The sequence below is a fragment of the Ursus americanus genome, chromosome 8, assembly GCF_024610735.1.
Source record: "Ursus americanus isolate L20-20 chromosome 8, mUrsAme1.1.p, whole genome shotgun sequence".
Taxonomy (NCBI): Eukaryota; Metazoa; Chordata; class Mammalia; order Carnivora; family Ursidae; genus Ursus; species Ursus americanus.
The window spans coordinates 68,101,699-68,127,249 of record NC_142134.1 but is presented as its reverse complement, the minus strand read 5'-3'; the positions used below and the strand labels follow the sequence as shown (position 1 = coordinate 68,127,249).

The following is a 25,551-nucleotide window of genomic DNA, read 5'->3' as shown; positions in this document are numbered from 1 at the left end:
TGGGTCTTGTGGGCAACAAAGAGTTTGACAGTTTGGCATTAGAGCAGATATCTATATGAGGCACATTTGTAACCCATCCATTAGCTGTAGTATTTTTGTTCATATGAGAAATGAGCTCACTTACAAAATATCAAGCAACCATCTGTAGATTTTAAAATCAGTGGCACATAAGTGGCCTTTAATTATAGGAAAGCATCAATGGGACTCTAGAGTTTCGTATCATGCTTCATCCAAGTCTGTAGTAAGGGAGGAATTTTTTTTTTTTTATAATGCGGCTGTATTGTTTTAGATTTAAGATTGGAATCTGATTAATGAGTAGGAGACCTGGGAAAAGAAACCCCTGCTGTGCTCAGGGAATATAATCGTGTTGTCATTGCTTAAAAATCACTCAAGTCGTAAGCTGCTTTTCTGTTTGGAGATGTTTTACTCTATACCACCAAAGGCAAACAATGAGAAAGGGAACAAATAAAACTTCATGGGAAAAGGTTGTAAGTTATTATGGTGAAAGGTTTTATATTTGGCACCTGTGTCAAGAGTCAGAAATGGACATAATGTTGTTAACAGAGAAAATTCAGAGATCTGAAAGCAGTCTGACAGAGAACTCACGATGTGATGGCAGGCTATAAAACAGAGCTAAAAATACCCAAAACAAAATGAACCACCATTGGGAAATTAAATTTATTTAAACCCTGGTGACCAAAACATCACAGTAAATAGTTATTGATTTATTAAAGGAGAAAACTCGCTGTTCTTTCCTGCTGCAGGGATTGACAACATAAATTTTAAGGGTCAATACTGTTTTTTATTATCTAATCCTTACTGTGCCTTCCCCACCTGAGCTATCAAAACTATTCTTTTCTACCTCACTCAACCCATTATCTTTCCTTCTAGTTGTATAATATGAATGTTGGTTGCTAGTATTTTTCAGATAAGATTAATTTTCGGGAAGTTTAGTTCACTGTGATTTAAATTAACCTTACTATGCTAAGGATTCAGGAAGTAGAACTCTGGAATTATTACACAGATAATTTAAAAATTCACTCTAGGGTTTTAATTTTAGCTTGCAAGATTGTTTTTGTTTTTAATCATACCTATGTCCTTCCTAAAAACAGCACATATCTTGGAGCTGTATTTTCAAGGAATCCCTCAAATTACATAAACTCAAAACCTATAAAAGTGAAAATTGTCAATATTTTTTTCATCACTGCAATCTTGACAAACTTGACACCTGTTCTGACACTCTGGTATGAACTTAGGTGTTGAATCGAAAAATATGTTTTTGCAAGTTTCGTTAAGAGTCAGAACCCTGGATCAACTTTGTCAAGATTATGTTTTTTAACACTGTTCTCATGGGACCGTATACAAAGCTATCACAAAATGGATCACCATAAAAACCACAGTAGTATTCATGGGATCATATAAACTCAGTGAATGAAAGCTTCCATACAAATTGGGCAAGTAAAGACTTAGAATGTATCCCGTCAAAAATATCCAGACGGTTTTAGTTTTTCCATTTTGTACCATTATTCCTCTGTTTTCCAAATCTCCAATGCCCACACACAAACCATGAAGTGCACATCTTAAAAAGTAGAGCTACTGGTGGCTAAATGAACTGGTTTAGACACAGACCTCTCGCTCCCTGTGATGGCGTTGACCTTTTGCCTCATTTACTCCATGTTTGTGCGTCTGGCCCGGCTGTAGGTAAGAAAGCTAAGCCTTGCTTCAGTTTGCTCTCCCCCTCGGCTTCTCTGTTGTTACTGCTGTGCACTGCCTTCGTGTGCTCTGCTGTTGTACTGCAATGTAAAAAGTCTTTTGTCTCTTCTGTCTTTGTCGCTGCCAGCTGCTAATCTGAATGAGGTGGAAAAAGGTTAGTTGCCTTTTAAGTCTATTATGATTTTCATTTTAGTTTCCCTCTTTCTTTTAAAGCTACATAGATTTCATTGTGTGTACGTGGTAAAAGGAATGTTGGCAAAATCTGAAATCAATATGTCAAATCAGTCATTCGGATCCTTGATATATGGATAGCTGTGCCAAACTCTATAAAAAGGGCATCTGAAGTGCACTTTATCAGTTTCTAGAAAGCTATGACAGAAATTCTCTGAGTGGGAAGAAGGGGTGGCTAAAAGGAAAGACTAATAATTTCTACTGTTTATGTGCTTTTACTTTTTAAAGATAATACAAACGAATTATTTTTATAATGAAAAACATAGGTCATTCAGTACAGTAGATAGGGTATAGATAGAAAAATTTTTTAAATAGTGGGAATTTTCCTATAACTTTAAACTAACATCTTTAGTAGTTTGAAACATGGAAAACATTGGAAGATGTGTATACGTTTGTTAAAACATTTTATAAAATAAATATTACAAAGCCCAAGAGGTTAATTTTTAGAATCACATTGTCAAAACACATCATAGAATGCCATGAGTATTAGGCAGTATTTTAAAATCATAAAAAGAGCCACATCTAATCATTGACTTCAACATGGTCCATATAGCTCCCCAAAAACATCAGGGCCCAGGAAAGGAAGTCCTAGAGTAATTACAGTGATACGCATTTCTAGGGAATTATCGTGAAATCTTTTTGAAATTCCACCTTAAAGATTCAGAATTATTACTAATAACATTGGATTTTTACTTACTCAGCTGACCAGACATCTTCGTGCGTCCCATGCAGGCATGGCATTCTAAGAGGAACACAATATGTGCTTGTCTTGACATTTCCGGTTGTATGCAAAACATTTGCAGTAGGATGATAGGGCTAACATGGAATACATTATATAGCAGCTGTCTTTGTCTCTGCGTACTAAGGTCTTCACTTTTTTTTTTTTTCTGTTGCTTTATTCAGGTGATATGCTGTGTTTGGTTACTTGCTACATACAGAGTTAAGTTGAAAAACATGGAAAAAATGGCTTTGTATTTTTGAATGTTAAAATATAGCCTGTGCAGTTCTCAGGGGATTAATGAATCCAATACTATTCTTGGTCAAATGTCCTCTTTTCTTTTTACAAATACTAAAGCCATTGGTGGTCTGGGACAGGGATGTTTAAGGTTTAATTCTATCTCAGAAACACAATAGCAATTGTTCTGTTATAGAACTATGTACTTAAATAGTTATATATACTCTCAGGAACAAGCTTGGCAGTGTGATAGTGTTTTAAATCACCCTGTGGTTTCATATGTTGACTAAATTTCATGCTTATGTTTATAAAAGATGCCTTCTATTTCCAAGAATCTGCTCCTGACTGAATTTGCTTGAAAAGCAGTCAAATTATTCTCTATTTTTTAATCTGAAACTAACTAAAAATTAAATTTCAACTTCTTTATAGCAGAGAGTACCTTTCTTAACTAAAAAGAAACTCCATAATTAAGTGACATATTGTTAATTTAAAAGAACGCTGTAGATTTGAACAATAAGGATTTAAGCAATAACTTGTATAAAATGAGAAAACATTAACCCAAGGTTACTTAATTTTTAAGTAGGGATCCAATTGCAAACCAATGTCTAACTGACCCCAAGGCATGCATTGTGATTTTGTGGGGGGTCCTTCCACTGGAATCAGTCCCTTCTTCTCTACTGCTGTCTTCCAGTTGGAATCTTTTCACATCCTATAGTGGTTTTGCCTAATCATTCATGGTAAACAAGCTCTTCTGTTGTCTCTTCAGCTTGCTGTATATAATTGTCTTTTATGTGCATTTGAAAAGAGTAAAACTGTAGCCATAAAATTCAGGTGCAGTCAAACAATCTATCTGCATGGAAAAATAAAAGAAAGTGCCTAATCAATGCCTGCACAATTAATTATTTCCCCTGATGATTAGGCAACCTTCCATCATGTAGGGCAGATGGGGTACTGATGAATTTGCGTAGCTAAAGGAAAAAGCTCAGGTTTCTTATCCTGGCACTAATATTATCAACTCTGGAGCTCTTGCAGTCTCCACCCCCCCCCTCCCCGGGAAACAGAGGTAATGACATCTGTCCCACTTCACATAGGTGTTTGAGAATAACATGGAAGAATGTGTGGGAAAACACCCTTACAGTGTTAAATTTCTATACTTCAGAAATACGAGGGGCTGCCATTCTAATGGCATAAGAATTCTTAAGGGAATTTCGATAGAGAAAATCCTACCTAAAGTAAATTATATGTGTGAAGGAAATTTCTCTCCCCATATTTTTCAGTACATCTTTCTCTAAATTATTATTTTGTAATTCTGTTTTCCATGCACATTTCAAATAGAAAGACTTTAGAAATGTCTTTAGTTTTCTTTACCCCCTTACTCAACTTTGAAGTATAAGGAAATATTGAATGCTAAAGAACTCTTGGATTTCACTATTTTGGTGTTTTTGGTTTTTTTGTTTTTTTTTTTTTAGACTTTGTGTATATTTTTAAATTGTTATGATCTTTTAATAACAGTGACTCTTTCTGCTATTAATTCTGCCTCAAAATGTATAGCACTTTATGTCAAAGTCAATATAGCTGCAATCATGCTTACAGTCTGTTTTAACTAGAGAGAATATTCTGGAAGCCTAAAAAGATAATGAGGTTTGCCTTTATCTTCCTTTCAAAGCCTTCTTAAATTTCAATCTCAGAAAACATTTTAAAGGTCCTATTTGCTCTTTAGTTAGTAGGCAGGGCCCATTGAGCCCAAAACAACAGTTTAGCTTAACCAAGCCTTATTCAATCTAATTTGGATTTATTTATTTTGAAAACAGAGTTAAATATTTCTATGTTTTCAGTAGTTGTTGGAATTGGCTACATTATTTAGCCCCAATGTTCCAATGAGGAAGTGCTGAAAAACACCTCCTTTTTCGTTTAGTTTGGGGAGAGGTAAGTTTTTCATTTTAAAAATGCAAAAGATATTTATTGAGAAAATACCTTATGCAGAACACTGTGCTAAGCATCAAACATGATTTTGTCAAATACATAAAACATATTAACCTGTCTACCAGGCTAACTGTTTGGCTTTGTTTCTTCACTTCGAGTTCAGTTTGGGTCAGTTATTTCAACCGTACAAAGCCATCCTCTCTAATATCCCAAGAAAGCAGCATAATCTAAGTAGATTATTTACTGTTTGATAAGTAAAAACAGTCTTTTCTGAATGAAGGTTAATCAAACTTTCTGGCAAACAAAGCCTTATGGAGCAACCCATTTCATCTTATTTAGGACAAAAGTGAGAACGTAAAATGATTTTTTTTGTTTGAAACATCTTATTATCCACAATTATAGAATATTCTCTTGAGTCTTCCTATTTTGAATTATGATTAACTTTATCTCATGAGGTTACTCTGTAGCAATGTACCCCTTCTGCACATGGCCCATTTTGCACACCTTTTACACCCAGGGGATGTTTATCAGTGACTATTGGATCTTCAAGAACTCATGGCCCCTCAAGATCATTTCCTTATATAGAAATATAACCAGTGGAATTAAGTTTAGAGAAATGGGGAGGATCTGGGTAGTTTATTGATCATATTTTGGAGGTCAGTGAACTTTCTAATTGATAGGATGAATTTCAGTATAGTGAATATAAATAAGAAAGCATCATATTATTAAAAAAAGATCTTCAGAAAGAGTTGACTATTTAGAAGGAAGAAAGGAAGGAAGGAAGGAAGGAAGGAAGGAAGGAAGGAAGGAAGGAAGGACAACACACTCTTAGTGATTAATAAAGTCAATTATTACCATCATCAGTGATAAGGATACTGAATATTCAGATTGGAGACGAGGCGTCTGTTCCTGTTAATGTGCTCTGATGCCTGGGATTATAACCTTGAGCAGAAGATGTAACAAACAGGGCTGGACTGGTTCTGCAAAAGAGGAGAAAATAGAAATGCTTTTCTTTCGGGTGTAGTTCAATGAAGAGTTCCTGGGATGACTCCCATCATCCCATCCCGCCCTCCCCTCGGTTCATCCACCTCCTTGCTACACCTTGAAAGATCTGTGGGAGGAAAGAGAATGTTTTTCTACACGAATAAAGAACAAATGGGAAATGCACAATTTTTTTGAAGGAATTGGAAGGAATTTTAAAATGTTGGTCATGAGAAATGTTCAGGTCCATTTATCTTACCTTTCTCAACCATGGCACTTGAGTGCTGACACTCATACTCCTACCATTCCTGAATTCATACTCTCTGTTTCCAATCAGAATGGTCATTCTTTGGCAGATGAGATGACAGGGATATCAGAGAGTCAACAGGCTATGCATCTAGTCCAGCCTGCAAGGGCGCACCTGAGTCTGAAATCACAGAATGCAAATCTGCTAGTGGGTTTCCTTATTCTTTGTTCTTCCTTACATTGTTCCGTATACCACCTGGGTCTCCTTCATTAATGTTCTTAGGTGTTTTTTTGTTTTTTTTTTTCTTTGAAAAGCAATCACGTAAGTGCTGTTTTTCACATTTTTCAACAGCCATCGAGTATCTCGTTTGTGCCAAGGCAATTTGCTAGTCTATGGAATGGGAATGAGGTGGTATAAAAATATAAATCAAGGTATCCTTTGCCCTCAAGTATTGTACTTATAAGAAATTAAATTTCATTTATTTTGTCCAGTTGGTTACTGTTTTTGATATCTTCCCATGCTGCGCCAAGAAAGGTAAAACTAGAACCATTTATTCAGGATTTTCTTGACCCACGCAAGAACTCGAAAGGCACATATTTGAAGAATGATGTATTTGACCCTCCAAAATTCTCGTGTCCTGGGATTCAACCAGATTTCCTCCCTTGTCACAAGTATATTTGAAAATGTTATAACAGATTAAGTTTAACACTAGAATTCCGGTTCAGTTATTCAGATTGTTGTCAAAAGTTCCCTTTCTATTACTATCAATATTAATGATCCTATTGTATTTTTTAAAAAAGCAAGTTTGGTAAGAATTTATAAATAGTAACAAGAACAGCCTACACTGTCAGCCCCAGAACCCTCCTCTCCCCCTTCATACATCCATGATTCCCAGGATGGACTCTTGAGACTATTTGGGGGGTTTCAGAGAAAAAAGAAATGAAATCTGGTTATGTTAGCAAGAACTAGCAATGGCTAAGTGTTTCAGCAATGCTGTGTACCCATATCTAACATTGTTTTTATTGTAGAAATCCTCAACCTGAATTTATAACTTACAATTTAACTTTTGGAAAAATTAAAATGAGATACTTCCTAAATCAAATGTACTTTTTCCTATTGCTTTATCAGTATAAAACAAATAAATATTTTAACCAGAGTGATTTGAAGTTGAAAAATTTCAGAAATGCTAATCCAGGGAACAAATAACCAACCTCTTTTCTGCTCAGCAGGCATTGAGGACTGAATAAGCCCAGGTGAGACATGCTGTTGCTCAAATTTCTTGGCAGATAGATATCAGCTAATGTCCATCTGCTAACTCTTCATAAATATCTTCTTCCTGAAAGCATACTTTCCTTAGCAAGCAGAGGAATCCCTTTAGGGGTAATAATGAATTTGGGGACTGTGTTGTATAGTTTTTAATAACAAATAAAAATAGTAAGTCATTCAGCCAGTTTCTAAGCCAGGATGCTGCCCATATTTTAATCACTAAATGAAACCCAAAGAATACTGGAAATTTTTTTTCATCTCATTTTTCCAGATTGTAACTTCTCCAGAGCAAGGACTTCACCATGTATCATCCTGCATGTCCTTTAATCATTTGCTGGGTCTATCTCAAAATATTTCTCCCCAATATTTTGTTATGAAAATTATTAAACTAAAATGGCTTTGTAATTTGATCAAATGAGAAATTCTCACTCCAGGGTACATGTGAATTAATCCTATTATTAGTGGTTGATTTCCTTTTACACTATACTTACTAGTTTTAGAAAACATTTAATGTTAACTCCCCTGGGCTGCATAATATCTTCATTATTCATTGATTTGCCAAAGAATCACTATAGCTAAAAATTTTCAATGATGCCATGAGTCGAACCAGTATTTTTTTAAGAAAAAGCATGTTTAAGAAATTTGAATAGGTGAGGGAAATGTAAATCATTATTAGTGACAAGATTCAGCTCAGATATCCTGCAGTTATCATGAGTTTTGATGTCTTTGAGATAATTTAAATTAATAAAACATATTATTATTTTTAAATTAATAGTGATGTAGATGGTTGGTAGTTATTAATTGTAGCTCTCTGCGAAGTTCAAGCCAATCTCCGTATTCATTGTAAAGTTGCTGAAACAAGACATTGGACTTACTTTTCTCCCTCTCTACAAGACACAGTTGCCTGAGTTTCTCTTGGCTTTTGTCCTTTAATACCCGAAGGGCAGGAGAATCTTCATTACAGTCCAGGCTGTCTGTCCTGCAAACCCTGTTTTTTTTTTTTTAAGATTTTATTTATTTATTTGACAGAGACAGCCAGCGAGAGAGGGAACACAAGCAGGGAGAGTGGGAGAGGAAGAAGCAGGCTCCCAGCGGAGGAGCCTGATGTGGGGCTTGATCCCAGAACGCTGGGATCACGCCCTGAGCTGAAGGCAGACGCCTAACGACTGCGCCACCCAGGCGCCCCCTGCAAACCCTAACTGTTAACACCAGTTCCTCTTGGAAAGAGACTGAAGGATTTGGTCCAAGTCCACCCAGACTCAGTGCTTTACAGAGCGACTTCCAGCCCCTGTGGTAAATGTAGAGCGTACTTGCTCTGCTGTGCTCTGTTGGACCTTGACTCTTTCGCCGTGCAAAGGCATGGTCATAAGTTACTTTCTGTCCTTGTGCATCACTTATTCCAAACTCTGTTCGAGAATCTCAGAGACCTAAAAGAAAATTTTAGACCAAGGAGAGGACAGCCACATGAAATGAAATAAAAAATGAGACATAAGAGCCAAAAACAAAGAAAAGAAATAATGGCATAAATTGAAAGTTTTGTTCCCCGCCATAATCCTCTAATAATTTAGCATTTATCACCTGTATTGGTTTTCTAGTGCTACTATAACAAAGTACCACAAATGAGTGGCTGAAACAACAGAAATTCAGCGTCTCACAGTTCTGGAGGTTAGAAGCCTGAAATCAAGGTGTCAGCAGGATTGGGTCCTGAGGGAAGGATCCCTTGTGGGCTTCTCTCCTTGGCCTGTGGATAGTAATCTTCTCCCTGTGTCTCTTCAGTCCTTTCTCTCTTCCATATTTCCCCTACTTATAAGAACATCAGCCATAATGGATAAGGGCCCACCCTGAGGAGTTCATGTTAACTTGATGACCACTGCAAAGACACCGTCTCCAAATAAGGTCACATTCTGAGCTACTGGAAGACTCCAACATATCTTTTTTAGGGGACAGAGAGGAACACAAGTCAACCCATAACACCACATCACTATATTTTAAACTCTTGATTTTGCCCCAGAAAACCTGGTCATTTCAGTGTTTTCTATGTCACTGAAAGGTACTTCCAGATATGCATACCAGAAACCTGGAAGTCTGAGACAGCTCCCTCTCTCTCCCCTGCTCTCATCCAACCCATCACAAATCCCCATAAATTTGGTTTCCTACACATCTCTCCTGTCCGTCCATCTCATCTGTCACCACCTGAGTGCAAGCTGAATCATTTGTTGTGTCCATTTTTATCTGCCCTTCTGCAGTCCATCCTTCAGTGGAGCCAGCGTGTTCTTCTCAAATGAGATTATCTCATCTTTTCAAAGTGCAGATCTCATCTGATCATCCCCCAACTTAAAAACCTTCTGTGGTACCCATTGCTCGTGGAGTAAAGACATTCTACCACATGGCCCCCGCCAACCTCTGTGGCCTCCTCTGGTAACTTTTTTTCCCAGGCTCACTCCCAGTCTGTCAGAGCCAAGATTTTCCATGCATATAGCCTCCTGCACAGAGCTTCTGCCACTGCTCTATGCTCCCCCTTCACCTCCCAGTCTTACTTCTTCCAAAACACCTCCAGCATGGTCTTTCCCCCTCCTAGAGCACCAGGACATGTTCTGCTTAGCCTTTATCACACAAGCAATTTTGTAGTTACTTTTGAAATTATTGATTAATATCTCTCTCCTCTTCCTCTCATGTATGGGCTCCATGAAAATAAAAATATCATTTTGTTGTTGTTGTTGTAGTTATAGTTCACCATTTTACTCCTAGCCTTAGCACACATCCTCGTACAGAGTTGACACTCACAACGTATGGTGATGTTGAAAATCTGATTTGTTATCATTATCATTAGAAAAAGCTATAGGAAGATCACTCCGTACGGTATCATGGAAGAAGTTTGTAGAATAGCTTGGAAACTACTTCAGTAAGTTTGGTAATAAGAAATGTAAACAAAAGGATAAGTTAAGATGCCAGAAGTATAAATGCAGATACAAGGAAGGGCCCCCTGTGTCCAAGAAGGAAGGAACGTTAAAATCAGCTAGGTTCATAGATCTGAAAAGAAGCAGGAGGCATTCCAAAACTGCAGGTACACTTTCCCATAACAACCGCCAAAGTGCATGGGAATTTCTGCCTCATTTAATAATATCACAGTATCACGACCTTGAAGGGTTCTGGTCACCTGCTGACACTTTGTTCTTGCCACTGAATGCAATAATGTTTTGTGCAGTTCAGGGTGACTCCCTCTGCTGACTTGCTAGCTACATTTCCATCTTTGTAGAAGCTTCTTCCATTTTTGTTGTTGTTGTTGTTGTTGTTGTTGTTGTTAAGATTTTTTAGAGCCACAGTTTACCTTGCACAGCTTCCATTCCTGAAGATCATTTTACCAAAAGAATTGGGTCCTAGAACAACAACAACAGCAAAACCAGTTTACTTCCCTGTAACCAAGCCACTGCTCTATACCGAATAAGTTGCAGAAGGTCATTTTAAGCAATAACTCAGCAACCCAAATATCATCTCACCCATTAAGAGTACTTAACTCCCTAGGATCTCTTTATGCTGGCTCACTCCTCACTCCAAACAGAGCATTAATTCTGATGATCTTACTTCTACTGTTCCATCTTCAAGGTGAGTGTAACATTTATCATTCAAGTCAGGGCATCTGTGTGAGTGCATGAGGACACTACTGATAATTACCTTCAGACAGCAGGTATAAACCAGGACTGTTGTGAGCAAGCCAGGATATGTGGTCACATGACCACTATATCAAATTCTTCAGAAAAATCACATTTACAAGTGTTCAGTAAGTAGCGATCATATTTCCTCCTCGAGAGTGGGGTTGGAGGAACCATTCCCTTTTAGGGGAGGGGGCATCACTCTTGCCTTGCTCCCTCACAGCTCATACCAGTATCACTGTGGAACTTGGCCATTTCTGGTCCTACTCTCTGCCATACTTACCTGATAGATACAATCAGGAAGAAGTGATCCAAGAACCAGATGACACTTTTCTTACAAAAAAGACACCTGATTAGAAGATGTGATACCTTTTCTTCACAAGTTATAGCAGATCATTCATTAGCCTCTGTTATTCTGAAGAAATACCATAGGCTTCCTGTTGGACCACTTTCCATTTCTTCTCCAAAACTTAGATATCTCTCTCTCTCACACACACACACATCTTTTTTTTAAAAATTCTCACAGAAAGGAAAGAAAGAAAGAAAAAAGCTTAAAATTGCAAGCATAAGGCAAATTAAAAGTGGAATCACATTGGCGACTTCTAACGGTACAGAGCTGAAAGCAAATAAAAAATAGGATCTCTTGGGATTTAGCGGAGTGAGCTGGAGCGAAACTATGGAGCCAGTGTTTGTCTAGACCCCTGTCTCTTGAGGGGTTCATGGGCGCTGAAATTTAACCAGTATTCAACTACATTGCCCTTAACCACTCCAGTAAGCTGACTTATCTTTCCTGCTGCATGTTAAAAATACAAAGATCTGCTTACAGGATAATAGATTACAACACTAACTATGTGTAGTAGGATAAAGAACATTTCCACCTTTCGTTTCTATCAGCTCACACTCTATCATCTCAGGAAGGGAGCTAGACACGGATGATAACTGTCTCAGGCAAGCCCTGGACCTCCAAAACAGCAAAGACAGTTGCCTTATTTTCCATTATTATCCCCTGATTTTTTTCACTAATTCAGTACTAGTTCTAACTACATAATACCAAAAAAAAAAAAAAGAAAGAAAGAAAGAAAGAAAGAAAGAAAGAAAGAAAGAAAGAAAGAAAAAGAAAGAAAAGAAAAGAAAAGGAAGAAAAAATGCATAATGTTCACTCCATATTGTGAGTTTTAGGAGAAATTTTCAAAAGTACCTAAAAGCATATGAGTGAATGACTGTTAGTGAATTTTATTTCTATTCTTCATGGAAAACCAGTGAAGCTTTCAAATGTCCACCTTTGTGGACATGTATTGGTCACAAAGAACTATCACACATGACTTCAGCGGTGGTTAATATTGCTGCTGTGCTATTCTTATAAGATAGATTCCTTATAAAATAAGAAATATTTATTTTTATAAGAAATATTACATGCTTATTTTATAAGGAAAAGCTATCAATAGTTTGTTTTGTTTGCATTAAAATTAGCATGTTCAGTTTTAAAGCTGTTGATTACGGAATGGCCAATCTGTTTAGCCAAGAGTTTCTTAGAATCATCTCCTTTCTCACTCCTTTCCACATTAAGTTTATGGAGAAACACCTGGTGGAGAATAAAGGTTCAACTCTAATTTCTTCTCTTAGAGATGAATTTCTCTTTCTATGTTCCATCTCCAGCTCAGACTTTCTCTACTGGTTGATTGGGAGCTGATCGAGGGCAGAGTCCATTACATCTGTCCTTGTGGCCGCAGAATCTAGCACAGCATCGTATAGTAAAGCCTTAACAAACTGTGGCTTAGGTCGGCTTGATTGAATTGGACTGGGTTAGGTTGGGTTGGATTGGATTGGATCCAAGTGAATAAGAAGTCAAACATTTCCCCTTTTCTTATAATTTTTAAAACAATTTCTTATTTGCATATAGAGTGAAAAATACATAGAGTACTTTTATTTATTATAGATCTTAAATGGTCCCTCTGTATCATCAGTTATTACAAACTGTCTTGTCTATAGACTACTGTAAACAGCCTGTATCCAACCAAATAGATTTGATTAGAAAACTAAAAATGAATTCATCATGGTAGGCTGATAAATTATAATGAATGAATTCCATCGAGGGGTATTACTTAAAGTAAAACTAATTGAAAGTGAAAAGCTTTAAATAAACCCTGTTTACAAATAGCTCATAATGTACATGTTGTTAAAACCTTGCTGTATCATAAATCTAGAGACACAGATAACCTTCTTATAGAAGAAATATATGAGGCTTTCAATGTAATTAGTTCACCTTAAGAGACAGGAAAAAACCTAACTTACCATACACCAAACTGATAGAATAACTGAGTACATTTACATATTTGCATCACGGATACAGATCTTAAAGTGTAAATAATATGCCACATTGAGTTGCTAAGCAACTCTTTCTACCAGGTAGCAAAGTTTTTCCTTAAAAGGACAGTTTTACAACAAAGGAATGTGCTACAAACTCCTGATTTTTAACCAATGCTGTTTCAATCCACACATTTTCAGTGAACGAAAGTTCTAATAGTTTCTTGTAAATGAACAGCGCCCTGTAGCTCTCCCTTTATTCATTCATTTACTATATATAACACAATTAAAAAGTGATTTAGAGGTAAGGTAGCAAAGAGAACTGTTAAATTTTAAATCTTTCTAGTTACTTATTATCTTACACAATGATTGGGAAGGTCTCACTGAAAATCATATTTGGCCTAACACAAAATAGACCATATTATTTATAACCGAAGACATTTCTTAAGAGGTTTTCAGATACATAATTCAACAGAGTGTCTAGAATCTGCATGATTATGCTTTTAGCTCTCATGTATTGATAAAATTTATTCTTTATGAGCTAGCTGAAACTCAGGGAAAAAAAAAAAAGAAGTGTATGTCCTTATTCCCATTGATTCTTCTTTTGCTTTTTTCTATGTTAGTGGATATAACTAAGGAATATTCTGTTGAGCTGTTGCAATTAAGTCATAAGAGGGAAACAAAGTCTTTTTCTTCCGGACTTAATAAGACCTTGGAGACTATGAAGATATGGGGATTATTTTTCCAAACATAAAACAACAGAATAGGCCAGACATAAAGGGGTACATACCAAATGATTTTATTTATGTCACGTTCAGAAGCAGACACAACTAATGTTTGGTCCTGTTTAGATAGTGGTTACTTACCCTTGGGGTCAGGCTTCTGGGATGCTGGTAAATGGTGTGTTTCTGGATGTGGATGCTGGTTCTGTGAGTGGGTTCAGTTTGTAAATATCCACTAGCTATTCACTTATCCTTGGGGTATATGCTAGACCTCAATAAAAAGCCCCAATTAGCATAAATAAAACAACAGAAACAAAAAGCATCCAGATTTCCTTTTCCTCATTCCGATAGTATGTTCTAAAGGGGCTCATATTAGTTGCAAACCACAACAGTTGTGTTGTCCCAAATCATAAGCCTGTTTAGCAGCATAACCAGCATTTTGGATCTTCTGTTTCCGTATCTTGTGATTTATTTTTTTCCCCAGTCACAAGCTGTGCTAACCTCCGAGGCCCATGACAGCCTGCTGGCGGGAAGCCCGTTAACCTTCCTCTGTGAACTAATACTCTTTGCCGTGTTAACAGGCGAGTTGTGTGAGGAGAAGCTGGACTTCTGTGCCCAGGACCTGAACCCCTGCCAACACGACTCCAAGTGCATCCTGATGCCAAAGGGATTCAAGTAAGTCAGAGGCTGTCCTGGGGCTCACGATGCGAGGCGGTGCTTTTCTTCAGGAACCTGTCTTCCTCACCTTCCTTTTAGGACTTCACTTCACACCTTTGCTCAGGTTGAAAGGGACATCCTCCAGTGTCAGTGGCATTTTTGTAAATGTTCCTATACAGCATGGACTTTTTTTTTTTAGTACACGAAAGAAAATAAAAGACAGCATTTCCATTTGTTCCCTGGCTCTTCCTGAGACGTCATGCATGAAATAAAGTAGGCTTTGCCTGTGTTTCCTTAAATGTATTTGAGGGCCAAATAAATCTGTAATATCTACTAGGTGCTTTTTTATTACATGAATGTAAGTTTGTGGTAAGTAGGGAGTTTAATTGAATGTAACTGAGATTTTTTTTTTGGTCTGCACCAATTCGTAACTATCCAAGGTAGAAAAATGGAGGGACCGTATGTCCCAGGATGCCCAGGGACAGTCCCAGTTTCTGCCTATTGTCTCACATTGTTATTAATAGTACCCCTTTCACCTTATGTTTGTCTCATGTGGGATGATAAAGCAGACAGTCACTCTAGATAGAGGGCTCCCTCAGGTGAGCTCACAACTTTAAAATTACTTCTTTTTCCTCCTCAGTAATCTTCCTGAAATATGTTTGATATCAAATTAAATTATTCCTTTGCCACAACCCTGAAATAGTTTAAGAGTCTATCAACAGCAACTTCTCTTCTTAGAGCAGACAATAGTTTAGGGATCATCTGGTCCAAACTCTTCATTTTAAACATGAGGAAAATGACCCAGGCAGGTCGGTGGCTGTCCAAAGATCTCAAGGTTATTCATTGGCAGAAGTGGGAGCTGGGTTTTCTATTCCCAGTTGGATGATTTTCGAATACAGGTTACCTCTCAGGCGTCCTGTTGTTTATTAACATTACAGTTAGTTTGTTATGGAAGGTAAGTTGGATTCTCAGGAATGACACAGTTGGGTTCGAGAGTGGAGCTGTGCTTATTATCAACAACTAGCCAATAGAATGATTTGTTCTTTTACCCAGTATTGACTGAGCACCTGCCATGGGTCAGGGCCCATGGTAGTACCACCATCGTATGTAGAGTTTTATAGCTACTCACATTCACAGACTTTATCTCCTCAGTGAAATGACTCAGGCATAATTGCCATAGGACTCAAAGAATTAAAGATTGCTCAGGTGGAGAACAGTTTTATAAGATGCGAATTGAGCTGAAACTCTAACATTTTGGTAATTGTCCACAGATTATCAGATACTCTAAGTTGAATGGAGGCAGGGTCAGTATCTCCAGACCTGCCTTTCAAAGATCAATCTGAATAAAATGCTTATTCTCATTTTATTTACGGAATATTTTTTATTCACTTTGGTTTAAAATTTTAGAATATGCAAACACAGGTTTAGAATATACGAATCCAGGGGCGCCTGGGTGGCTCGGTTCATTAAGTGCCAACTCTTGGTTTAGGCTCAGGTCATGATCTCGCAGTGGTGGGATTGAGCCCCGTGTGGGGCTCTGTGCTCAGCACAGAGTCTGCTTCTGATTCTCTCTTTCTCCCTCCTCCCTCTCTCTCTCAAATAAATAAAATCTTAAAAAAAAAGAATATACAATTATATTTCAGTACCCACTGATTCCATTTGATACCTTACTGAAAAAGAAAAGAATATCTTTGATTCTACTTTTCATTATGTTTTAGTTTACAATCCAATGCAAAAACCAGAGGTCTTATTGAAATCTTTATTTATACAAGATTCTGCATTGCATTTTGTTCATCCAAGTACTGTACATGAATTATTTTAACTCCTGATGTCTTTGATCTGCCCACAATTGAATTTAGCAAAATGAATATCCACCACTTATGAAAGAAAGAAAGAAAGAAAGAAAGAAAGAAAGAAAGAAAGAAAGAGAGAGAGAAAAAAAGAAAAAAAAGGAAAAGCCACCACTTACATAACAAATATCATTTCTCGGAGAAATTCATCAGGAAAGCGTGGTTTTCTAGACTGCTTATCTACCATGCAGGTGTCACACAGCTCCGTGAATCGTGATTATAAAATAAAGAATTCATAGGACTTAATGAAAACCATTAAAAAATGAGGGAGTTTGTCTTCAAAAAGAGTACTCCTTAATTCAATATCTTCCCTTACCATTGATTACATTACACACTCAGAAGTGCATCTTACTGGCTTACGGGCTAGCTGATCTGGGCCAAACCCATTGTTTTCTGCAGTAATCTGTGAGCTCGTTTTATAGCTGTATATAGCTTAGCAGAAAGCAGGTGAAGCCACGGTGTACGCTGTTCCTCCCCTGTTATAAACAATTGCACATTGTGAGAGAGGGAGTTGCAGAAAGAAAATGGGCTTAAAAACCAAAACGATATGAAGCTGCTAAAGAAAACCTCTACTGACAAATGTTGTTTGGACAAACCTGTTCTGTTTCTTCAACTTCATTTTCTTATTACTAAGCTAACAGAGCTGGTTTCACTTCTCTTGCTTTATTATATACCTCGTAAATCTCCTAAATTGCTTTGAGATATTTTTAGACCATGATACGCCATAAGCAGTATTTTCAAGCATGCGTCTTCCTGAGTCAGCTGTTGGGCTTCTCCACGAATATTTTATAGTCTCTGCTTTCTTCCTCACTCCTTGGCAGATAATAGAGTTGAGGGGGTGGGATAGGTTTTATTGATAATACAAACCTTAAGGAATTCTTAATTAAATATTTTCTTCTGTTTTGAAATTTGATCTGAGGAGCAAGAGAAAGACAAAAAAATAAAATGTTGGTCATAACGTGACTCCAAGTTCTAATGGGCTTGAAAAATCGTATTTGTTGAGAAGAGAATATAAAATAGATCTTAGCTACTGGTGGTGAGTGTGTGGTTCTCTTATCTTTTACTTTGATTTCTTTTCTCAGATAAATAATTCAGAGTGTTTCAAAGCATTTCTCCTTTCTTTTAATGCCTGGCATTTCAGTGGTTCTGCTCACATTAACATTGATGGAAGCTCTCTCCCCAGACTTTGTCTGTCTATTTGAGGACGTATATGGCCACTTAAGATCCATTTAACTTCAGATGTGTTGTTGACATTGCTTTGTTATGATTTAGTATTAAAACCACTGGCTCTAGAGCAAGCATGCTTCTGCAGTGAGTTCATTTTATTTCCTAATTCATACACACAGAGCTGAAGACTGTTCTCCTTAGAGGCTATCTACCCCCATTTATTTTAATTCATCAGCCCTCTGGTGATTCTTAAATCCTGATTTTGCATTTTTCAGAGAAAACCCTTGGTGTTCAGTAATGTCCACATTCACCTGGGCATTTTTAATTATCCTCATTCATTTAATCCTAATGGCTTTGAAATAGAAAACTGGAAAATGAGTCAAGACTGAACCACAAAGACTTTTATAGAATTATGAAGACTTCATAGAATTTTTTTTAAATACTTACCATTTATTGATCATGCATGATGTGTCAAACACTACACTGATTCTTTTACAGATAGTGTTTTTATTTAATCTTTTAACAAACCCATAAGATGGAAATTATTTTGTACCATGATGAAGACACGAACACCTAGGAAGTTTAAGTAAAGTCAGGATTGCATACATGAAGAGATGAAGCCAGGATACAAACCCAGTCCTGGGTACTGCAAAGTCCAAATTCTATAAAGCTAAATAAACTGTAGGTTCCTGGTTTGTTTGTTTTTCTAGAGTCATTGAGTCCTCTCTTAAACCCCAAACAGAAATGCTCATGGAAGCTCAATCCGTAAAACTAATAAATCACAACAGGAGAGTGTTGAGGGAGAAAGGAGGGAAGCGGGAAGCTGCCAAAAGCCTCCTTCCCTTCTCTGGTCCCTTTTCGCTCCTCAAAGCAGTTTGAAAACCACTGCACCTGCCATGCTGCCTTTTCCATCTCACAACAACAGAGTGCTTCATCAGTGGTTAGAAATTCAGGCCGTGTTGTCAGATTGCTTGGGCTTCCTACCTGGAATGCCCCTGGGTAAGGTCCTCAACCAGTTTGTCCTTCAGTTCCCTCACCTGTCGAGTGAAGTAGTGGACCCTGGAGAAGGATTCAATTAATCCAGGACCCTGGGGAAGGATTCAGTGAATCCATATATGCCAAGCGATTAGAACAGGGCATGGCAAGGAGGACGTGCTCCAAGAACGCCAGGTGTATGTTACCCCTTGTTCTTTACCATCAATGCAGCTGAGACCCCTTCTTCCCTTGTGCCACCAGAGTGAACAATCCGGCTAAGAACTTTCAGTGGAATTGGCCCCAGGAATTTTTGTTGTTGTTGTTATCAGTTTCCCGGTCGTACTCCATTAGGTCAGCCCAGCTCTGCCATAATGATTGTCTGGATTTGTTATGAATTATGGTTTCCAATGTTGACATGAATTTTTTTCATAAAATTCTATTTTATTCCAACCCATCCCTTCTTTTTGAGAAAACAAAATCGTTATTTTTAAAATATGTTTAATATTCTTAGTAAATTTTGCAACATAGCACTTTTTTTTGGTCTCCACTGATCAAATGAATCAGAGCAAATGAAAATAGAGGACACTATAGGCAAAAATAGTGGGGACAGAGGGAGGGGAGAGAAGATGGAGGAGGGAAGGAGGGAGAGGAAGGAAGATGGAGGAGGGGAAAAAGAAGGAAGGAAGAAGGAGGGAGGAGGAAAATAGAAAAGCAAAGAAGATAGGGAGAAGGAAGGAAGGGTGGGTGGGTGGGAAGGAGGAATATGGGAGCAAATCTGTGCTCATTGGGATTGTGGACGCTCACTATCATCAGAGTCCTCACCATCCCTCTGACGGACCGTGGTGAGAAGTCGTGGAATAACTCTTTTCTAGGCATCCATTAATTTGGGGGCTCTCTGAGCCTATTCCACACAAGTTTTGCATTTTTTGTTTTTGTTTTCACTTATTTTATTGAAGTATAGTTGACACACAATGCCGCAGTGGTTTTTAAGTATACTCAATACTTTTGTAAAGACAGTGCCATTTTTTTCTAGAAGAAATGCAACTGTTCACTTACTTTGGCTCAGTTGGGTGTAAAACTGTTTACCTGCTTGCTCAAACAGGTGCGACTGTACACCAGGATACGTGGGCGAGCACTGCGACATTGACTTTGATGACTGCCAAGACCACAAGTGTAAAAACGGAGCCCGCTGCACGGATGCAGTGAACGGCTATACGTGCGTCTGCCCCGAAGGTTACAGGTAAAAGTAGAAATAGAGGTTTGCATGTAGAGTTCCGTCTCACAGAAAGGCTTCAAGTTACCTCGGCAATCAAGTAAAAACAGTGTATTATTGCTCTGTTTTCTTCAGTGGCTTGTTCTGTGAATTTTCTCCACCCATGGTCCTCCCTCGAACCAGCCCCTGTGATAACTTTGATTGTCAGAACGGAGCGCAGTGCATCATCAGGATAAATGAGCCCATCTGCCAGTGTTTGCCGGGCTACCAGGGAGAGAAGTGTGAAAAGTTGGTCAGCGTGAATTTTGTCAACAAAGAGTCTTATCTTCAAATTCCTTCAGCCAAGGTCCGGCCTCAAACGAACATCACCCTACAGGTAAGTTGCGCCCCGGAAGCAAGAGCTGATTTCACCCTAAGCCACATTCAGCTCCAAATCACGGACATCCGTGGTAGTTCAGGAGTGCTTCTGTTTCGTAAAGAGACAGCTACCGTCCCCATAACACAAAGACAGAAGACGCTTTCTGCGTGATAAGTTTTATCCTTTCTCTCCAACATTCGTGTTTTTCAAAACTAAAGGGGAACCAGGTATTTTTATTCACTACTTGATTGTGAAACACAGAGAGAGAGAAGAACAAAACGTGTCCTGTGCTCTGGTGAACGGGGGTGGGGGTGGGGCTTTTCTTAAGAGACCCGAAGGTAAGGAGAGCACAGGTGAGACCACACACCTTGACAAAATATTCAGCCAGTGCCTTTTAACTCTTTACCTAGAACTTTTAAGAAGTGACATGAGGACGCCCGGGTGGCTCAGTGGGTTCGGCTTCTGCCTTTGGCTCAGGTTATGACCCCAGGGTCCCGGGATGGAGCCCTGCTCAGCAAGGAGTCTGCTTCTCCCTCTGTCCATCTTCCCCTCCCCCCGTCTTTTGTTCTCTCTCTGGCTCACTCTCTTACTCTCTCAAATAAAAAAATCTTAAAAAAAAAAGTGACATGAAATGAACAAACTCAAATGTTATTGTAAGACTTTTCGTCAAGTCACCTTGTCCCTTTGAGCACGTCAGTCAGACCTGCATGGAGGAGGTGAGACTAGACGAGGAGTTTCTCATTCAGGACACATGGGGCTCACTGGGGCTGCATGTTTGTTTTATCTGGTAAGAAAAATACTTTAACGTATTTTGAATTCAGATGACTTTAGCTGATTTCCAAATGATGCCACTCCTTGATTGGCTTATCCTGACACTCGGGTGAGGGGCAGGGAGCCCTTAAAGCCATGAGGAATGGGACTCAGGAAGGCAGGCAGACCTTTAAAAAGCCTGCCTCCCTCCCTCCCAGCATTTGCCTCACCGGATTGTTACAAGAATACCTAGTGGGAGTAAGGAGGGCACGTATTGCATGGTGCACTGGGTGTTATACCCAACTAATGAATCATCGAACTTTACATCAAAAACCAGGGGTGTACTGTATGGTGACTAACATAATATAATAAAAAAACATTAAAAAAAATAGCTAGTGGGGTTCAGGTGTAAGTCGTAATTTTTACCAAATTGGTCCTTTAAAAGCCCAAAAAGGCCAAAAAGCAGGAGACAAACAGAGATTTTTACTCTGAAGAGCAGGAGCAGAAAGTCCAGGTGAATGAAAACCTCCAGCAGAGAAAGTTCTAGGTACGTCCCATGGTGTTCTCTTAAATATCTGTTACTGTTTGGTTTCTTTTTTTAATTCTTCATGAATTTATTTGCATCAGAGTAACTTAGGAACAGGTCACCTTTCAAGTCATCATTTCTGTGTGCCTTGCATTATTACTTTCGCTTAGCCGTAAGGAAAAAAATAAGCTGGAGTAAAAACTCTTCGCTGAGCTTTCTTGCTGCTTTTTGGTGATGTATGTGTGGATGACTGTGTGTCCTACTAATGTCGGGGTTGCTTCCTCCCAGATTGCCACAGATGAAGACAGTGGAATCCTCCTGTATAAGGGCGACAAGGACCATATTGCTGTCGAACTGTATCGGGGACGGGTCCGTGCCAGCTACGACACCGGCTCGCACCCAGCTTCTGCCATTTACAGGTGAAGGTCTCTCAGTTACTGGTAAAGGTGAACACGGTGGTTCCGTGAAAAGCTGTTGCTCCTCTATTATTCTGTAACGGCGAGGGGAGGGGATAATTGGGCCACAGCGGCCGTTATGATAAGTGTATTACTTAGGGGCCGGGCAGGAAGAGATGTCATGCTCAAGCTGGATAATGGAGGAGAGATTCTCAAGGGGACTTCTTATAAAGATTGTTAGAGACGGTACAGTAACCGGGGGCCAGTAACAAGGGATACAGCTACCCCCCCCCATCTTGAAGGGGTGAGTGGGGGCAGCAGGTATGGAAATCCATGCTCAGAATAGGACTTGTGGCTCGGACTGCCTGGCAGCAGCTGTGACCTTCAGTGAAGGGATGTTGTCAGTCCTAAGAGAAGGCACTGGGCTTTTAAATATCCAACCTCACTCTACTTCCACCCGACAATCCCCTGCCTGGCCTCCCCTTTGGCCAAATCAGATTCCAGGAAAAAAACTCTTATTGCGCTGGTCGCAATAACATAGTTTGCTCAGGAGCCTCCCAGAGCCCAAAGTAGGGTGAAGACAGGTGGAGAGTAGCCCTAGAGAAGAACCTGCAAGGTACCGAGCACAGTGAGTGGTTTAACATTACCATTCATGCAATGCATATTTACTGAACACCTACTATGTGCCAGGCACGGATCCAAGCTTTAAGGGAACAAAACCCTTGCTCTTAGGGAGATTACACAGAAGAAGCCAATGGACACATACAATATATGATTGGTAATGTTATTTATTTTGGAAGTTTTCTAATAATATAATGCGATTGATGATATTTTGAAGATATGAAAAGAGTGGCATTCATGGGGCGTAAGTTTCACCGGAAATGTGCTTTTTGCATAAGATTAACCTTCAGAGCCCTCTGTTGGATCTCAACACCAATTCACTATCGTCTTACAGACGAGTTACCCAGTTTACTTATCCACCTGTAGAAATACAGTTAGAGCAAGGTCACCAAGTCAAACGTGAGCAGTTTCTTTTCAGGCAGGTAGCTTAAAGGAACTAATCAGGCCAGTTGCTAGAGAGGAATATGTTCTCATCATTTGACTCTTGAAAAGATCTAACTTTTTAAAGTTACATTATAACTTCTATTATAAACAGCCTTGAGGTTGGCAACATAATGGGAACATTTGTGTCTGGAGTGAACTAAAAGTGCACTTTTTGTCAAAACAGGGCCAGACTGCATCCACCCAGTTCTCCTTGAATGCAGCCACTGGAAAATGTGGGCCCCAATTTTACCAGAACTCTTACTTTTTCAAGGAAAGGCATAAATCTGGATTTTTTTTTTAAATATAAAGTATTCCATCCTTTAAGTATTGATTCACATTTTTTTTAAAAAAAAAATACCATATATGGTGAACAAAATGCATCTGTAAGCCAAATATGATTGGCAACAAATTTGGGGGCATTGACTAGGACATAAAGTTGGAGAAACTGGCCTCTGTATTATTGACGTATGTACTGATGTGTGCTCCAAAAGCCTTCACATCCTATTTGAGCCTTTATAACAGTTCCAGGAAAGTAGATGCCAATTGTAGCCATGAGTGGAATTCAGTGGGTCCTTTTGGTGGTGAGCTAACCCACTTGGGAATATTTAGAGCATGGAAACAAACACATAATTACTGGTTTCCAAATGGAATACGAATTTCATCTCCAAATGGTGATGAATTAATGCCAGCATTTCAGATAGTGCTAGGCCTTAAATTATGTAGCCTCAATTTGTTTGCCCATCAAAAAGTTTCAGAATATTGATTCTGTGCCTCATTTTTTTTTCACTTTTCTCTTTTGTTCTATTGTATGCAACGAAAGAGCATAGAACTCTCAGAAATCATAGTAAAGTTTCTTGAGGTTGGCTTATTAAAGTGAGTGTTCACATAAAATATACTTAAAGTGTTTCTAGATAAGTTGTAGAAACCCATGTGATTATATCACAATGAGAAGTTACCATAAAAAAACTTATTTTGAGTTTATATTCTTCCCATTTTTGCCTAACAAACAGTAGAGCATACCATGGGACATTTACAAAAAAAGAATAATATCGGATGGCACACTTTTCATTATGAACCAGAAGTCCATTTCTCCGCTTACTGATCATCTAATGGAGATATCTGTTATGAGGTCCAGGGAGAACACAGTTTTCATTTAGTTCTTACTTTTTGGTTTATGGCACAAAAACCAAGAAAAGTCATCGCATTATTTTTAAATAAAAGAAAAGCAGCAGTTACCTAGGATTCGGGTACAGAGGTGATTGGTTGATCTGGATTATGTACATGATATGTGCATATTATATGTATGTATATATGTATATATGAATATATTCGTGCACCATTATGGAATTTAAAAAATGCTTCTGTGAAATAGAAGCTATAGAGAACAATTAAATTATTTCAATACACTAAGAGATTTAACAATTGACAAGTAAAAAATCATAGTGGCTAAGATATGTGTTCAGAACTAGGCTTGGCCAATTACTAGTGGATAAAACCGGAGCAGATACTTCATCTTTCTGTGCCTCAGAAATCCTGTCTTTAAATAATGATACAGCACATAGCCGGTAAGGTCCCTCTGAGGATGAAATTTCCAAACTCAGCTCCGTTCTCATTCCTCCACTCACATTGTCTTCATTCTCATCTACGTTGTAGCAAGACAGGAAAATTTTTCAGGAATCTCTTTCTGGAGTATAGCAGAGGACTTGAAAGTGTATCTTCTATCCTGATACCACAACACTAGAAGTACAGATTGCTTACAATGTCTACAGAAGGTCCTTTGAAAATAACTATTCAGATTGCAAATACATTTACTCCCTGACCTATGAAATCCCCCTTCTGGGAATTTAAGCTACAGATAGACTTGAAAATAATTGATATGTACAGATATACGCACTGTGGCATTGCTTGTAAAAACAAAAGTTAGGAAATAGCCCAAGTTTCTATCTAAATAAACTATGGTCCATCCACACAATGGAATGTTCTGTTAAAAGGTAAAGGGAAGTAGGAAGGGGGGGAGGAGGGGAGGGAGGAAGTTCTCTATGTAAGATAGTGGAAGATTTTCAAGGTTGAAAAGGAAAAAAAATGAAAGAAGGCGAAACAGTATCAAAAGTGGGTAAATATCTATATATATTGAAAATATGTATATTTATATATATAAAATACATATATTTATACATATATATTTTCTATATATATATATATATAGTTTTTTGTGTATTTGCACAAAGAAAAACTAGGAATAGAGAGCAAAGAATGGGGTGGAAGCAAGATTTTGTATGAATACCACTTTATATCATTTTGATTTTTGAACCATTTGAATGTTATTAGCACTCAAACTAAAATTGAATAGAAGAGAGCAGGTGCCCTAAGGACAAGTCTGCCTTGATTCAAGTCCCAGCTCTGCCATCTACTCACTGCTGCTATGAGTAAATTGCATAAATTCTCCGGGCCTCACCTGGTAAATGGGTATAGTAAATCATAGTTCCATCTTTGTAGGGTTGTAGTAAGAATTTAATGATTTGATACATGAGAAAATATTTAGAACAACACATACCAAATAGTAAACAATGCTAGCTATTGGGATCATAAAGTTAGAATGTCCAAAATGGAGTTCATTTCCTTTG

General features: G+C 38.2%; 1 protein-coding gene and 1 long non-coding RNA gene across 5 annotated transcripts in view; one reads left to right on the top strand and one right to left on the bottom strand.

The window, feature by feature from the left end:
* The window catches only part of SLIT2 (slit guidance ligand 2), a 343,502-nt gene that overhangs the window by 302,387 nt on the left and 15,564 nt on the right, over positions 1 to 25,551 (top strand). For all 4 annotated transcript variants that reach the window (XM_087864252.1, XM_045771455.2, XM_087864254.1 and 1 more), the window contains 4 exons: positions 14,574 to 14,667; positions 19,744 to 19,881; positions 19,990 to 20,230; positions 21,777 to 21,907. In XM_087864252.1, the coding sequence (XP_087720378.1) occupies positions 14,574 to 14,667; positions 19,744 to 19,881; positions 19,990 to 20,230; positions 21,777 to 21,907 (604 nt within the window). The remainder of the gene's footprint in view (positions 1 to 14,573; positions 14,668 to 19,743; positions 19,882 to 19,989; positions 20,231 to 21,776; positions 21,908 to 25,551) is intronic.
* On the bottom strand, positions 394 to 14,540 carry LOC123775871 (uncharacterized). The gene is made up of 4 exons (XR_015725579.1): positions 14,137 to 14,540; positions 5,699 to 5,802; positions 2,642 to 2,872; positions 394 to 1,848 (listed from the first exon to the last, which is right to left on the bottom strand). It is a non-coding gene; the product is annotated as an uncharacterized LOC123775871 (long non-coding RNA).